General features: G+C 41.9%; 1 protein-coding gene across 1 annotated transcript in view; it reads left to right on the top strand.

Moving 5' to 3' along the window:
• dnah9l (dynein, axonemal, heavy polypeptide 9 like) overlaps positions 1 to 16148 on the top strand; it is a 429781-nt gene that overhangs the window by 391035 nt on the left and 22598 nt on the right. Inside the window, exon 77 of the mRNA XM_060828114.1 lies at positions 261 to 380. Within this exon, the coding sequence (XP_060684097.1) occupies positions 261 to 380 (120 nt within the window). The remainder of the gene's footprint in view (positions 1 to 260; positions 381 to 16148) is intronic.

Here is a 16148-nt window from a genome sequence, read left to right as displayed (position 1 = left end):
TCATCATCACTGGTGGACTATTTCATTTATTCATTCTGTTATGGATTATTAATTATTTTTATATGGGAGCTGTGAGATTGCTGTTAACAATAATCTTGTTTATTATTTAGCAGTTACTTCCCTTTGTTGTTATTGAATACGTCTCACTGAATTAGGATTGTTTTTACTATTAATAAAAGTTGCACATTCATTCATGACTGTAGAATGTATTAGTACTTTGTTTGATATGTGAATTCTGACTAAATTATGTTGGGTCTTAGGTACCATGGGAAGATTTGCGTTACCTGTTTGGTGAAATTATTTATGGAGGTCATATTACTGATGACTGGGATAGAAGACTATGTCGTACTTATCTAGAAGAGTACATGCAGCAGAACCAGGTGAGTGTGATTCTCAATTGTACAGGCTCTCTGAAATTTCAAGTTATTGGAACTAGGGCTCCCCCTACTGGAAATTTGTCTCCACATGTCTAATACAGAATATTATTGAGATAATAGCTTTTCCAATTTCAATCAATACTTACGTGAATACAAATTATTCATCAAATATTAGCCTTTCCATGTTTTCACATTTTAAATAAATTATTAATTCACAAACATTTTTGGATCACAATTGAATAACAATGGACATTATTAAGTCTATGCTAATAAGCAGCAAATATTGCATTATCACTCTTCTCAATCTCTCCTATTCTCCATTTTTGTCTTTTTCACCTGTGTTTTTTCTTTTCTTCTTCTTCTTCACACACACCTTTTACATTTCCTCTCCTTTCTTTCACTTGTTTGCTGTGTACATTTACTGGAGTTTGACCTTCTGATGAATCAAGCAGATGGTGGTATCTCATGAGATGAATGAGAGGGTCAGGTAACATTTGGAGAGAGAAACAGAATTAACATTTCAAGTTGATAATCTTGCATTACAACTAACCTGAATCTTTAATTCTTTTTCTCTCAGATTTTCAGCATTGCTAGTATTTTGCCTGTGTAGTATTAGAGGAAATAGATTATGACTTGTGCATCTTTTCCTTACATTTTGTGCTGCATTTAACCATGCTGCACAGTTCAAGAATTATTTGACATGAAATAAACCAAAAGTAGGCATCACACCTTTTTTGCAAAGGTTTCTTCAACATCATGGATGGTTTTGTCACACACTTACAATATTTTAATTTGTATAGAAGAGAATTATGGTCGCTTCTCAAAATAGAGGTGAAATTAAGATTATGATTCCCTAATTGTCTCTCTTTTTTCACCTCCTGCTAATCAGTTATAAACCAATATTGATGTAAGCCTGCAAAAAAAAAATGGCTTGTGCCTTGAGGCTGTTTTAGTGCTGTGGTATGTCTCTACCAGTGGGCTGGAAGACCAAGGTTCAAGTTCCACCTCAGGATGTGCTAACTAGGGATAAACAGATTGATTTAGCATGTAGTTTTGGCAGAGTTATTCTGATGGTAAATTAACAACCTCTAGGCCTCAGAGATTTTCAAATCCCGTTGACTGATTCTCTTGACTCCTAGTTTGAAGTTATATGTGACAACTTAGTTGGTTAAAGCCCCTACCTATGAAACAGGAGATCCTGTGTTCGTATCTCAATAGTGCCTTGATCCACAACTCATGTTGTCAATTTAGCATCTTGTGCCTCAATTGAGGGGGTGTCCCTACCTCCACACCAGAAGGTCCATGCTCAAACCCAACCTGCCCTGGAGTTGTCATGATATGTCCAAACAGACCTATTAAAGAAAAATACAAAAAGGCTGTGATTTGAAGAAAGAGGTCAGAGCTTATGGGTGGCTCAGGAGAACCTGACTCTTGTGACACAAGAAGATGATTGATCTGGTGTGTTCTCTACTCCATGAATGTGTAAGATTTGTAAGGTTGTCACTGCGGAGGACTGCCACACGAAAAGTTGGATGCCAAACATCTCCTCCATTTGTTTCTTATGTGATCAATGTCTGTCACTTTGTTGCAGCCAACAATGTAGTGTCACTGGCATCTCACACATCTGCCACGATTCTACTGATTCATAAAAGCAGCTAAAACACTCAGCAGTTCACACACCATCACCAAACTTCCCACAGCCAGGAAAATGCACAGCACTGATAGCTTCTTTACCCGTGGGACAATGACACAACCAAAAAGAAAGCTTTTTGGGTTAAACCTCACTTTGTGGTCAGCTCCAGTTTTCTGCTCCTGTCAGGTTTGCAGGCATCAGCCCATGTGGTTACCTGTCTTGGGCAGACTCGTTGACTTGTGGGTGTTCAGCCACAACAAGCAAGACTACATGTGCTTGTGACTGCTTATGAAAGAGTTGACCTATACTGTCATCACTTCCTATGCTATAATCATTTGCTTCAAAAAGCACCAAGCAGACCTAAAATATTCTACCCTTTTGTATTGTACTATGAATGTTATTAAAACTTCACAACCTTTTGATCTTTGGTCTTTTGCATTTTTACAAACAAACAGGCTCAATGTAAGTTTGGAGAAACAGTAGGCTGAATTTGAACTGGTGGGAAAAAAGGCCCAAGTTCACTGTCAAGATCAGGGTGCGTGACTGTATGGACAAGTGCTAGGCTAGAAAAGTGGATTTTGCTGTCAGCTTGCAAGCCTGTTAGTAATGGGTGGCTGGTGGGCAAAAGTCTTGGAAGCCTAATCAAAGGCACTCTATTTAAATGGAATGGCAGTATTTGGATCAAAAGTTAAAACAGAAAGAGTCAATGATAAGGCTAAAGAAGGAAGGGTGTCTTTCAAAGACTAGGTGTCTCCCATGTTTAGTGACACCACCCTGGAGATGTTCCTCCGAGCAACAAGAACATGAAAGACTATGCTCCACCCAGGTAAAAAGAGGAGGAAGCCAGCAAGTCTTAACAAGGAGGTTTGGCTGGAGGAAGCTAGCAGCTGCATGGTGGTCACACAAGCTTAGATGCAATGCTGCAAGCAATTGAACAACCGGGTATGATTTGACAAGGTGAGTGGCATTTACAATATCAAACTTGCAGCCATGAAGATCACAAAAGAAACCAGTAAAATGTGAGAAGAGGTCAATGATCAGTCACAAGGTGTGAACAGGCACCTCTTCACAGCAAAATACATTACATCTTCCAGTGAGGGCAATTGGTGTTAATCACTACATTACAATGTACTCCAAATGATAAAATGCTTGACCTTGAAATGGCACCAGATGGCAAGTGCAGCTGAACCTTTGGAGACCAGTAACACAGCATATGTTTGTTTGCAGAAGCAACAGACTCACAGTGCCAAGGAGTGGGGACAAACTCAGGGCCAAGTATCATTGCTCATTTTCTTGATAACGGAGAAAGAGAGTTAATGAAATGAACTCTTCATTAAGCTAACCACTTTGAGCAGTTTCATCAAGGCAGACTGTGAGGGTGAGGCAGAATGGAGCATATAGAGAATGAGTAACTTCATGGAAGTGACCATGAACCTTTTGACCAGCCCCACTTGTGGTGCTTCAATGTAAAATGAAGACAGAACTCCAGATGAATGAAAAGCAAAAAGAATTGTTGCATACCACAGAACCTGAACATCATTCCATCTTTCTCACAGGTCAGGGAGTAGCTGAGGCACCAACAATCATGGGGGAACAGAGCAGAATAAGACCTCAGTGGAGAAATCATCTTTTGAGAAGAATCAGTGTAACATCACTGTAGTGCACTCTGAACCAATACAAATGCTCAAACATTGATGAGCATTGACGTGTAGTTAAAAAAGGTGACATCATGAGTTAAGCACAGCACAAACACACATAAGTAACTAAAAGAGGCAGAGACAGCTCAAACCACTGCCTGTCAGAGGATATGGCCCAGTGGTGTTCAGCTTCTCAGCACTGGTAAGCATCAGGAGTCATCACCAAAGCAGCAGCTGCTGGAGTATCTGCAGGAAATGTTCTTGTCAGATACCCAGAAGACTGTTTGCACTCATGTATGAGAATGAAGGATTCATTCATTTCATTAGTAATGCCATGTCTCTGGCACAAGTACATGATTTCACCGTTTGAGAGAGTGGCCACCTTTATGGAGATCTATATCAGGCATACCATCAAATGGATACAGGAGATCCCTAGTTTCCAATGCACTATCATCTCACCTGTAAGCTCTATGGAGTAAAGTGTGGGCAAGGTGAGTCTGACACATCTTGGAAGTCTCACCACGATGTGTAGGGATGCACACATGGGCAATAAAAAAGAAGTGCGCCTTAGGCACCAACAGAGCATATATAGATATGCTATATCTATATATGGATTAAAAAGATTACTCCACTTGGAGCATCAGCTGGTCATAATCTAGGAGGGTCCATCAAGGGTCTCAAACATTGTTGCAATATGCTGTAATCCCATTCCCAGTGGCTGTGCATCTGTCCTGTCCCTCTGTCTCTCATTCTTCACTGAAGATGTTGAAGTCTGAGTGCATGAAATCCATTGCTAATTTGTTCACTTCAGTCTGAACGCCTCCCTATCCCCTAATTCTGCATTCACTAAGCTGCAACTTTGAGAGATTTTTCCTTTAATCTTCTTGTGATAAGTGCACACAATTTGCAGTTCCTCTAGCTGCTAACTTAGGTTACTTAGTATTCCTCATTCTTTGTGTTGAAACTCTCCAGTTCACAATGATTTTGATTTCCAGCCATCACTTACCTGTCTCTGAACTTTCACCTCAATTTAGCTAGTGAACTGCTAGAGATCCTGTGGTAAAATTTTAAAAGCATCTCAAATTATGTTTCTATTAGCTTCTTAACGTGAATAATTGCCTGCTCAGGTTGTAAGTTTGCTCACTGAGCTGGAAGATTTGTTTTCAGATGTATCATCACCATACTAGGTAACATCAGTGAGCCTCTGGTGAAGTACTGCAGTTCTGTTCCACTTTTACTTATGTGTCTTGGTCTATTAAGATGGGCGATATCATTTCCAGTTCTTTTTCTCAGAAGTTGGTAAGTGGGGTCCAAAACGATGTATTTATTGATGGAGTTCCATTTTGAATGCCAGGCCTCTAGAAATTCCTGTGCATGTCTCTGTTTAGCCTGTCCTAGTGATAGCTGGTCATGTCTTTTCATGGCTAGTTGGTTTTTGTGTATCCAGGTGGCTAGTTTTCAGCCTGTCTGTCCGATGTAGTGTTTTTTGCAGTCTTTGCAGGGTATTTTTTGTAAATAACATTTCTTTTGCTGGTTGTTGGTATAGGGGTCCACACACTTAACTAAAGAAGCAAATCATTCAAACACCCACAAAATAGAGGTGCATCAGGACATTATTTAAAATGGGCCACAACACACTGCAGCACCCAGGTACTATGGGCGCCTGAACAAAAATAGCGATATAGCATATCCAAGAAGTCCACTGGTTCTTAAACAACAAACCCAAACAAGTAGACAATGTGCCCAGAAACACTAGCCACACTACCATACAAAGACACCTCAGAGATGACTACCAGACTACTCCAACCCCTTGGTGTCATGGTAGCCCACAAACCTACGAACGCACTGAAACAGCAACTGATGAACTTAAAGGACCCTACGCCAAACAACGAGCAAAACAAATGTCATTTACAAAAAATACCCTGTAAGGATTATAACAAACAGTACATCAGACAGACAAGCTGAAAACTAGCCACCTGGATACATGAACACCAACTAGCCACCAGAAGATATGACCAACTATCACTAGTATCCTTACATACAGATGAAGAAGGACACCACTTCAATTGGGACAATACATCCATTCTTGGACAGGCTAAACAGAGACATGCACGGGAATTTCTAGAGGCCTGGCATTCAAGCCAGAACTCCATCAATAAACACATCAATTTGGACCCCATTTACCAACCTCTGAGAAAAAGATCCAGAAAGGATATCGGCTGTCTTAATAGACAAAAAACATAAATAGAAAGTGGGACAGAACACCAGCACTTCAGAGGTTCATTGATATTATCGAGTATGGTGATGAAACATCTGAAAACAAACCTTCCAGCTCAGCGAGCAAACTTACAACCTGAACCCCAACCTGAGCTATGAAGCTTCTCAAAAATGGCATAATTGCTTGCTCACCATCAGCATACGGACTTCTAACCTGCTGCCTAATAGCCTCCAGGAAAGTCGCCCATGGATGGGAATGCAACAGTGTTTTGTCCTAATCAGTTTCCCCACAATTTGACCAACACCCTACACTATTCCTGCTGCCTCAGTAACCAATAACATTCTATTCACTATTCCATTTCTGAACTATTGCTCTCTAATCTCAACATAAACTTTCTCCGAGAATTTATATAGTGCCTTTAAAGGTTGCAAAGGCAATTCACCGGAACATTATAAAAACAGATTATAACAGAGCTACATAAGCAGATGTTAGGTCAGATAGCCAAACACTTGGGCTAAGAGGTAGATTTTAATTTAACTTAAGGAAAGGAAAGAAGAGGGGCAAAAAAGTAGCGAGGGAATTCCAGATCTGGCACCTTAGCAGCCGCCAAAGGTGGCACATTGATTGGGAATGCACAGGCCATCTGAATTGGAGACATTGAGATATTGAATTGAATTTTTTGTCACTGGTACCGAGGCACAGCGAAAAGCTTTGTCTTGTGAGCAATACAGGCAGATCATGAGTTAAGTAGCATAGATAGTAAATAATAGATAAACAGTGGCAAAAAACAAAAACACGGGTACAGGCGAATGTTAACAGTTTGAGAGTCCATTCAGTATTCTAACAGTAGGGTAGAAACGGTTAAGAAACTAGCTGTGTGTTCAGACTTCTGTACCTTCCACCCCCCCCCCCCCAAGAAATTGTAGAAAAACATTTCCAGGGTGGGATGAATCTTGAAGAATGCTGGCGGCATTTCCTTGACAGCAGGCCTGGTAGAAGCCTCCTATTGATGGGAGGTTGGCCTTTGTGATTGTCAGGGCTGAGTTCACCACGCAGTTAACTGTCTCTGATTTTGAATGGCAAAGTTGTCATACCAGGTAGTGGTACATCCAGATAGAATGCTCTCGATGGTGCACCTATAAAAATTGGCAAGCGTATTTGCCGTCATGCCAAATTTCCTCAGCTGCCTGAGAAAGAAGAGACATTGTTGGGCCTTTGTAACCAGTGTGTCCACATGAAAAGTCCAAGAAAGTTTGTTGTGGATGACCGCTCCCAGGAGCTTGACACTCTCCACTCGTTCCACCTCTGTGCTGTTAATGTGTAGGGGGACACGAGTAACATCCTGCCGGAAGTCAATAATGAGTTCCTTGGTTTTGCTTGCTTTGAGAGCTAGGTTGTTCTCTGTGCACCATTTTTCCAGATCTTCCATCTCCAGTCTATAGTCTCTTTTGTGGTCATCGGAGATTTGACGAACTATGGTGGTGTCATCAGCAAATTTTTAAATAGCATTAGTCTGGTATTTGGCGACGCAGTCATGGGTATGCAGTGAGTACAGCAGGGAGCTGAGTACACACACCTGGGGGTGCTCCAGTGTTGAGTGTTAGTGAGGACGAAATATTGTCCCCAATCTTCACTGATTGTGGCCTGTGGGTCAGGAAACTGAGGATCCAGTTGCTAAGAGTGGGGCATTGTCCGAGATCACCAAGTATAGTAATCAGTCTAGTGTGAATAATAGTGATGAAGGCTGAACTGTTGCCAGTGATTAGGATTCTTACATAGCTGTTTTTGGTGTCAAGATGTTCCAGGGAGGAGTTAAGAGCAAGTGATATGGCATCTGACGTGGATCAGTTGGTCTGATAGGCAAATTGGAGTGGGTCAAGAGTAGTGGAGAGGCTGGAGTTGATTAATGCTATGACTAGCCTTTGAAAGCACTTCAAAGTTAGGGCCACTGGGCGGTAGTCATTGACACAAGCTGCAAGAGCCTTCTTAGGCACAGGGATGATGTTGGCCCTCTTGAAACAGGCAGGGACAGTGGCCCGCTGCAGGGAGAGATTGAAGATATCAAAGAAGACCTCTGCCAGTAGATCAGCGCATGCTCTGAGTGTATGGCCTGGTACTCCATCTGGTCCCATTGCTTTCCTTGGATTCACACAAAGGAAAATGGATCTGACCTCTGATGCAGTGACTGTTGGGATAGGTTTGTCAGGACTTGTCAGAATAGATGTTACCTCTCCACCGAAATTCTGCTCAAAGATATCTCAAAGGTGCAGATGACACCAAAATTGGAGTTGTAGTGGACAGCGAAGAATGTTCACTCAGAGTACAATGGGATCTTGATCAGGTGGGCCAATGGGTTGAGGAGTGGCACATGGAGTTTAATTTAGATAAGTGCGAGGTGCTGCATTTTGGAAAAGTAAATAGAGCAGGACTTAAATGGTAAGATCCTGGGGAGTGTTGCTGAACAAAGAGACCTTGGAGTGCTCGTTCATAGTTCCTTGAAACTAGAGTCACAGGTAGCTAGGATAGTGAAGATGATGGTTGGGGGGGATCTAAGATGGCGGCAATCTGAGAAGTTCACACTGCAGAGCTTTGCTTCGCAGCAGGAGCAGGATGGTCTTTAACTCACCCAACCCAGGTCATCAGGGTTTCTTGGGCGTTGGAAAAATTTTGTAGCCCCAAGAAACATTTAAAAATTGACTTACCTGTATTTTCAGCTGTCCAGAAATGCCTAAAAAGAGAGGAAGAGCATCTGAGGCTGGGCCTGCAGCTCAGCTTGCAGCAGCCTCAGAGCCGATTACTCTCCAGGACCTGGTGAACCAGCTCTCGAAATCTCGCGAGATGTTGGGGAAACAGATTGAAGAGAAGTTGGGTCAGTCTATCTCATGCTGCAGAAGCATGAGCAGCAGCTGGGAGACCTGGAGAAGAGGATGGATGAGGTGAAGCACAGGGTCACAGTGGTGGAAGCTGATGCCAGTTCATTCAAGGAAGAGATCCAAGCCCTGAAGACACAGGTTCGTAATTTGCGTGACCAAGTGGATGATCTTGAAAACAGGGGCAGGAGAAAAAACATTCAGATCATCGGTCTGCCTGAGGGTAAGGAAGGTGAGCGGCCTGCGGAATTTATTGAAGATTGGCTTCCAAAATTCTTTGACTTGGAGACTAGCATGAGAGGATTGAAGATAGAGAGGGCTCACCGGGTCGCAGCACAGAGGTCAATCTGGGTCAACACCCTTGTCCTTTGCTGGTGCAGTTCCATCATTACCGGGATAAGGAGAAGTCATGGAGGCTTCCAGACTGAGGGGAAGGATCCAAAGGCCCTAATTTACGAGAGGCCTAAGATCATGTTTTTTCAAGACTTTTCAGCGGCGGTGATCCAGAAACGAAAATCGTATGATGGTGTCAAGAGAAGATTGAAGGAGCTTGGGATTCAGTACTCCCTGAGATATCCTGCAGTGCTTTGGATCACCTTAGATGGATCCATTTATCCCTTTGACACATCAGAGAAGGCAAGAGATTTTGTAGACAAAATAACCTAATTTAAACAATTGTAGTATGTATAAATATTGTTGCTTGGGTATGTGTTTATCATTCTGTAAAAGAAATGGAGGAAATCCGGGTTGAAACTTTGTTTTTCCCCTTTTTTTCTATTGATAATAATTTGGTTCAAACTATGTCTGGCAGTGGTTAAGATGTACATTTTAAATTTCTACGTTAGGACATACCAAAGGATGGGTGGGGTATTTATTCCCCTTTGTTTATAAAATAATTTTTTTTAATTCATATTGATATTCTATGGGGTGTTTATTCTTTTTAGCTTGTGCTTGCGAAGCGGCTCTAGCTGGGAGAAGTGAAGGTGGTAGACATGGTTAGATGCCTATTTTGGGCAGTTCGGGACGGGTAGTTGCCCCGTCCGGGCAGGGGGTGAGTTCCCCTACTCAGCGCTATTGGCGCTTTATATGTCAGTTTGTTTTCTGGTTTCTGTTGTTTTTTATTTTTAATAATTTTGTATGTTTGTTAAATGTAGTGGTTTTAGTTTATGTAGTTTTTATATTTGGTGGACCATGCGACACTAAGGCTCAGCAATTTGTGGTTCGGGTTCCTCCTCTTTGGAATTTAAATAAAATTGCAGAAGACTATGGCTAATGATTTGATTAAATGGTGTACCTGGAATATCAAGGGAAGTCACTCACCAATTAAGAGGAAGAAGGTACTCTTGAGTCTTAGAAAGGAGACACATTTGGATGACAAGGAGCATCTGAAATTACAGCAGAATGGCTTTCACCGAGTTTATTTTTCATCATTTAATACCAGAAGTAGGGGAGTGGCTATATTGGTTCAGAAAAATCTCTCATTTAAATTGTTGGAATGTGTTAAAGACACATGAGGGAGGTTTGTAATTCTTAAAGCCTTGATAAATGGGGAAGAATATGGCATTTTAAATGTTTATTGTTCCCCCAGCTCATCCTCTTAAATTCTTGGTAGATGCTTTTTCTAAACTGATAAGTCTCAAGTCTCGGCACATCATTATAGGGGGAGATTTTAACTGCTTCATGGATCCCACAGTAGACAGGTTGCCTAAAGGTCCCTCGATACCCTCTGCACAAACTAAACAGTTATTGGGTTTGTGTGGGAAATTAGGATTGGTGGACGTCTGGACGTGTCTCCACCCTACAGGTAGGGATTTCACGTTTTTCTCCAATCCGCACAGATGTCACACGAGTATTGATTTTTTTCTGACCCCTGTGGTAACCCTGGATCTGGTGGCATCCTGTACGATTAGTAATATTGCCATCTCTGATCATGCTCCAGTATACCTCATGGTTAAAATTAAAGATGTTACAGTGGATTCAAGGTACTGGCGAATGGACCCCTTTATTCTCATGGACAGCATGTTTGTGGAGTATTTCTCTAGGGAATTTCGGGTATTCCTCGACATCAACATAGGCTTGGTTGATAGCTCATCTATTCTCTGGGAAACCGCCAAAGTTTATGCCAGAGGGTTAGTTAGTTCATATTCCATAAGTAGGAAGCGGCAGAAGGGTGAGCAGCAATATCTCCTTGAAGCATGATTGAAGACAGCTGAAAAGGCCTATTTTGACAGACCCTCGTTGGTCAAACTACAGAGGATTACGGCACTGCGGTCTGCACTAAATTCCATGCTCACGCAGACGGCAAAGAAGGAGCTGGCAAAGAAAAGATTATATGAGCATGGTGACAAGCCAGGCAAATACTTAGCAAACCTTGCCAGAAAGAGAAGTACCCCACAAACCATTACAGCGATTAGGGAAGGGTCTGGGAACCTAACATGTGATTCTAAAAAGATTAATGTGGCGTTCCCGAGATTCTACTCTAAGTTATATCTGTCTGAGAATTTTGAGGAGGGGCAGGCCAAAATGGAATCCTTTTTTAGAGATCTGAAGCTCCCGGGTGTGACTCCCGAACAACGGCCCTTTCTCAAAGTCCCATTATCAGAGCAAGAAGTGCAGGAAGCTGTGAAGCAGCTTCAGAGTGGAAAGGCGCCCAGTCCTGATGGACTTCTCAGTGAATTCTATAAGGAATTTATAAGTATATTGTCTGGCCCGATGCTGAATATGTTTAATGATTCATACAGTCATGTTTGTCTCCCACCACCTCTGAGAGAGGCCAATGTTTTACTTATCTTTAAAAAAGGGAAGGATCCAGAAGACTGTGCTTCATACAGGCCCATCTCGCTCTTAAATATGGACTTTAAGATCCTTTCTAAGGCTCTTGCGTTAAGGCTGGAGACTGTGTTACCTTCTATTATTAAAGAGGATCAGACGGGCTTCATAAAGGGTCGCAGATCCTCCAATAACGTTAGGAGGCTGCTTAACGTAATTCAAGTATGCCGACAGCAGTCAATACAGGGATTGGTGATTTCTTTCGATGCAGAGAAGACATTTGACCAAGTTGAGTGGCCGTACCTTTCCTATACTCTAGACCGGTTTGGTCTGGGCGAAGTTTTCATAAGATGGGTAAAGGTTCTCTACAGTGTACCTCTTGCTGCGGTCACTACCAACGGGTTACGATCAAGCAATTTTAATATTTCTAGGGGCAGCCGGCAGGGCTGTCCCCTTTCACCATTACTTTTTACGTTGGTGATTGGACCGTTGGCAGAGGCCATTCGTGGGGATCTCAATATATCAGTTCCAGAAGTGGGGTCAAAATTACATAAGATCTCGCTGTATGCAGATGATGTTCTAATTTTCTTGACAAATCCAGCAGTTTCAGGTGCCTTGCCTGATACAATGCATTCACATGTTTGGCGTTTTTCAGGGTATAAGATTAATTTTGCTAAATCAGAGTCTATGCCTATGGATGGTCTAACAAAAGAGTTGGCTCTTGAGTGATTATAGATTCCCATTTAGGTGGTCACAGGGGGGTTTTGTGTATTTGGGCATATTCATTACTCCAGTTCTGGATTGGCTGTTCAAATAATTACTCAATTATTTGAAAAAATTAAACAAGATCTCCAAAGATGGGAGGCACTTCCAGTCTCATGGTTGGGTCAGATAGCGCTTATTAAGATGAATATTCTCCCTCGTTTGCTATACCAAATACGAATGCTCCCCCTGATTTTCAATGAACAAACACTCAGGAGACTGAACGGTTGGTTCAGCTCCTTTATCTGGTCCCATAAATGGCCCCTCATTAAATTAACCAAACTGCAGTTGTCTCACAGATTAGGGGGAGTAGACCTTCCGGACATTAAAAATGACCAATTAAGCTCCCTTTGACCTAGGCAAGTGATTGGGTTTGTGGGGACCCTCTTTCAATATGGCTAGATAGCGAAGTCTCCCAGGCAAGGTGCCCCCTTACCAGTTTGTTGGTTTTGGACAAGGTTTTGGACAGTTAGGGAATATTGCCATAACCCAATAGTCATCAATACTGTTAAAGCATGGAGGGCAATTCGGCAGAGGGAAGGTAATATTGGCAAAACATCTTTGTTTACATCTTTAGTGGGTATGCCGAGTTTTCAACCAGGTATGATAGATTCAGGATTTAAACATTGGGCAGCTAGGGGTATATCTTGCATGGGTGATTTACTTGAGGGAGATGTAATGATGTCCTTTGATCAGTTAGTACAGAAGTACGAGTTACCTAATAGAGACCTCTTTCATTTTTTTCAAGTTAGGGATTTTATTCAAAAAAGGACCACACTTTTGACTGATCCCTACAAATCTGACATAGAAAGAGGGGTACTAAGGGCTAAGAGTACACTTTCTGTCAGTACTTTATATCACCAATTGGGGGGTGCCACCTCAGAGGAGTCTGTTCGACTCTACAAGATGTGGGAAAGAGAGCTGGATGTTGAAGTTTCTTCAGAGGCATGGGAGGATATTTGGGAGAATGCAAGGAAGATATCATTTTGCAGTAGGACCCATGCTTTACAGTTGAAGATTCTCCACAGGGTTCACTTAGCCCCAAACCGTTTGTCAAAATTTAAACCAGGAGTATCTTCAGCATGCCCCAAGTGCAAGGTCTGTACGGGTACTCTTACCCATTATCTTTGGTCTTGTGACAGGCTTCAAACATATTGGAGCGCTGTGGTGGGTGCAATGGAGAGGATTTTAGGTGTAGGGGTGGAGAAGGACCCTATTTTGCTCCTTTTGGGCCTGCAGACTCGCATAAGGCAAAACTTTTCAATATTCTTGCCTTCTGTGCAAGGAAGAATATCTTGCTTGGTTGGACATCAGAAAACCCCCCAGGCCTGTCGGGTTGGCGGAGCATATGTTATGGAGCATATTCCCCTGGATTTTCTCACAAATATGGTACACCACAAAACTGAGAATTTTTTACAAGATATGGCAACCCTTTTTGAAATACCTGGACACAGATTTATCTGCCACACTAACAAGGGCTTTTATATAGCCGTAATGATTGTGTTTCATGAGTCCAATGTCCAAGGAGGAGGAACTGTGAATGTATGAGTGTTTTGTTTGGCTGGGCTGAGTGTTATTACTATTTATTTGTTTGTTGTTAGGTACTTATTTAGTTAGTTAAATAGCTAGTTTAGATTTTTTTAAAATTTTATACTTCTCTATATATGTTTATACATTCGTATAGGAGGGTGGATCAGGGAATTTTTAAAATTATTTGGGTTTAGTTTTGTACTGTTTTGAATTGCATTGTTTTGTATTTGTTGTAATATTTAAAAATCTAATTTTTCTTAATAAAAAAATGATAAAAAAAATACGTTTGGTATGCTTTCCTTTATTGGTCAGAGCATAGAGTGTAGGATTTGAGAGGTCAAGTTGCGGCTGTGCAGGACATTGTTTCGGCCACTTTTGGAATATTGCGTGCAAACCTGGTCTCCTTCCTATCGGAAGGATGTTGTGAACTTGAAAGGGTTCAGAAAAGATTTATAACAATGTTGCCTGGGTTAGAGGATTTGAGCTATAGGGAGAGGCTGTTTAGGCTGGGGCTGTTTTCCTTGGAGCGTCGGAGGCTGAGGGGTGACCTTTATAAAGATTTATAAAATCATGAGGGGCATGGATCGGATAAATAGACTAATTATTTCCCTGGGGTGGGGAAGACCTGAACTAGAGGGCATAGGTTTAGGGTGAGAAGGGAAAGATATGAAAGGGACCTAAGGGGCAATATTTTCATGCAGAGGGTGGTGCATGTATGGAATGAGCTGCCAGAGGAAGTGATGGAGGCTAGTACAATTGCAACATTTAAAAGGCATCTGGAAGGGTATATGAATAGGAATGGTTTAGAGGGATATGGGCCAAGTGCTGAAAAACGGGACTAGATTAGGTTTGGATATCTGGTTGGCAAGGATGATTTGGACCAAAGGGTCTGTTTCCATGCTGTACATCTCTATGACCGTGATTATGGGGTTGGAGGATTATACAGAAACTGAGGGGCAAGTCTGTGGAGGGAATTTAAAACCAGTACTGCAGTTATCAGTTTTATATTTGTTTTTCCCCATTTACATTTCACTTAATTTCCTTTGACTTGAAGCTATTTCTATTAATATTTTGGTGGAAGTTTGTTTAAGAGCTGCAGGGAGCTCCATATCACGTTAAGGGGAAGGACTGAAGCAATGTGAGTGCACTTTGGCACTTAACTAACCAGCATTAGGTTTTTAATGAGAACAGGCCTGAGGAAGTGGAAATCTTGCAACCAAGAGCTGTCAGCCAATCAGAGGCCAGTTACCTTCCATTGTGGACCATGCCACCAGGAGTAGTGTTTCTGTTGGTAATACTCTGAAGCCTGATAATATTGGAGACAGATGAATGGGGTGGGCTGGGAATCAGAGGGAAATGATCACTGAAAGAATGGCAGCAACGGGTCAGAGGCAAGTATAGGGTAATAGCTTAGTTGCCCACCCCTTTATTTCTTAATGATTTGACCAGGCATTGAGTACCCTTTCTGAGGCTATGTGGCAACGCCAACAAGGGCAGCCTTCAGAAGCCACTTGGCAGTCATCTGAGTACCATGATATAATTGAAACATCACTAAAATCCATTGGACTCAGAATATTTAACTTTTTAGTGGCTACTTAGTGAAACTATGAAATTAACTAATAAAAATAATGATCATTCTGTCACCATTAGTCAGGATTCTCATTTCAGGACCTTCCCATTCCCAGTTTAATTTGGGGACAGATTTTCTGATACCAGGAATTGGATACTGATACTCCCACCTGACCCTCTGTCCTTTCTGCCTCAATCATTCCTGTTCCTGGGGCTTCCACCAAATTCAGCCTTTTGGCTTCTTTGATGCCTTTCATATCCTTGTATATCGACACTTCTTTCAATAAGTAAAAGAAACTGACTCAAGTCAGTCAATTAAATTAATGTAGCTTGATCATCTATTTTCTCAAATTCTCATGAAGGATCATCAACGAAAAGATGTTGTGAAACTCGAAAGGGTTCAGAAAAGACTTACAAGGATGTTGCCAGGGTTGGAGGATTTGAGCTATAGTGAGAGACTGAACAGGCTGGGGCTGCTTTCCCAGAGGCTGAGAAGTGACCTTATAGGAGGTTTAAAAAGTTATGAGGGGCATGGATAGGGTAAATAGGCAAAGTCTTTTCCCTGGGGTCAGGGAGTCCAGAACTAGAGATCATAGGTTTAGGGCGAGAGGGGAAAGATATAAAAGAGACCTATGGGCAATTTTTCACACAGAGGGTGGTACATGTATGGAATGAGATGCCAGAGAAGTGGTGGAGGCTGGTACAATTGCAACATTTAAAAAGACATTTGGATGGGTATATGGGTATATGGGTATAAGGGTAGATTCTTCACACAGCGGGTTG

This window comes from Hemiscyllium ocellatum, chromosome 7 (assembly GCF_020745735.1).
Source record: "Hemiscyllium ocellatum isolate sHemOce1 chromosome 7, sHemOce1.pat.X.cur, whole genome shotgun sequence".
Lineage (NCBI taxonomy): Eukaryota > Metazoa > Chordata > Chondrichthyes > Orectolobiformes > Hemiscylliidae > Hemiscyllium > Hemiscyllium ocellatum.
The sequence above is the reverse complement of the archived record's forward strand: the minus strand, read 5'-3'. Positions and strand labels throughout refer to the sequence as shown.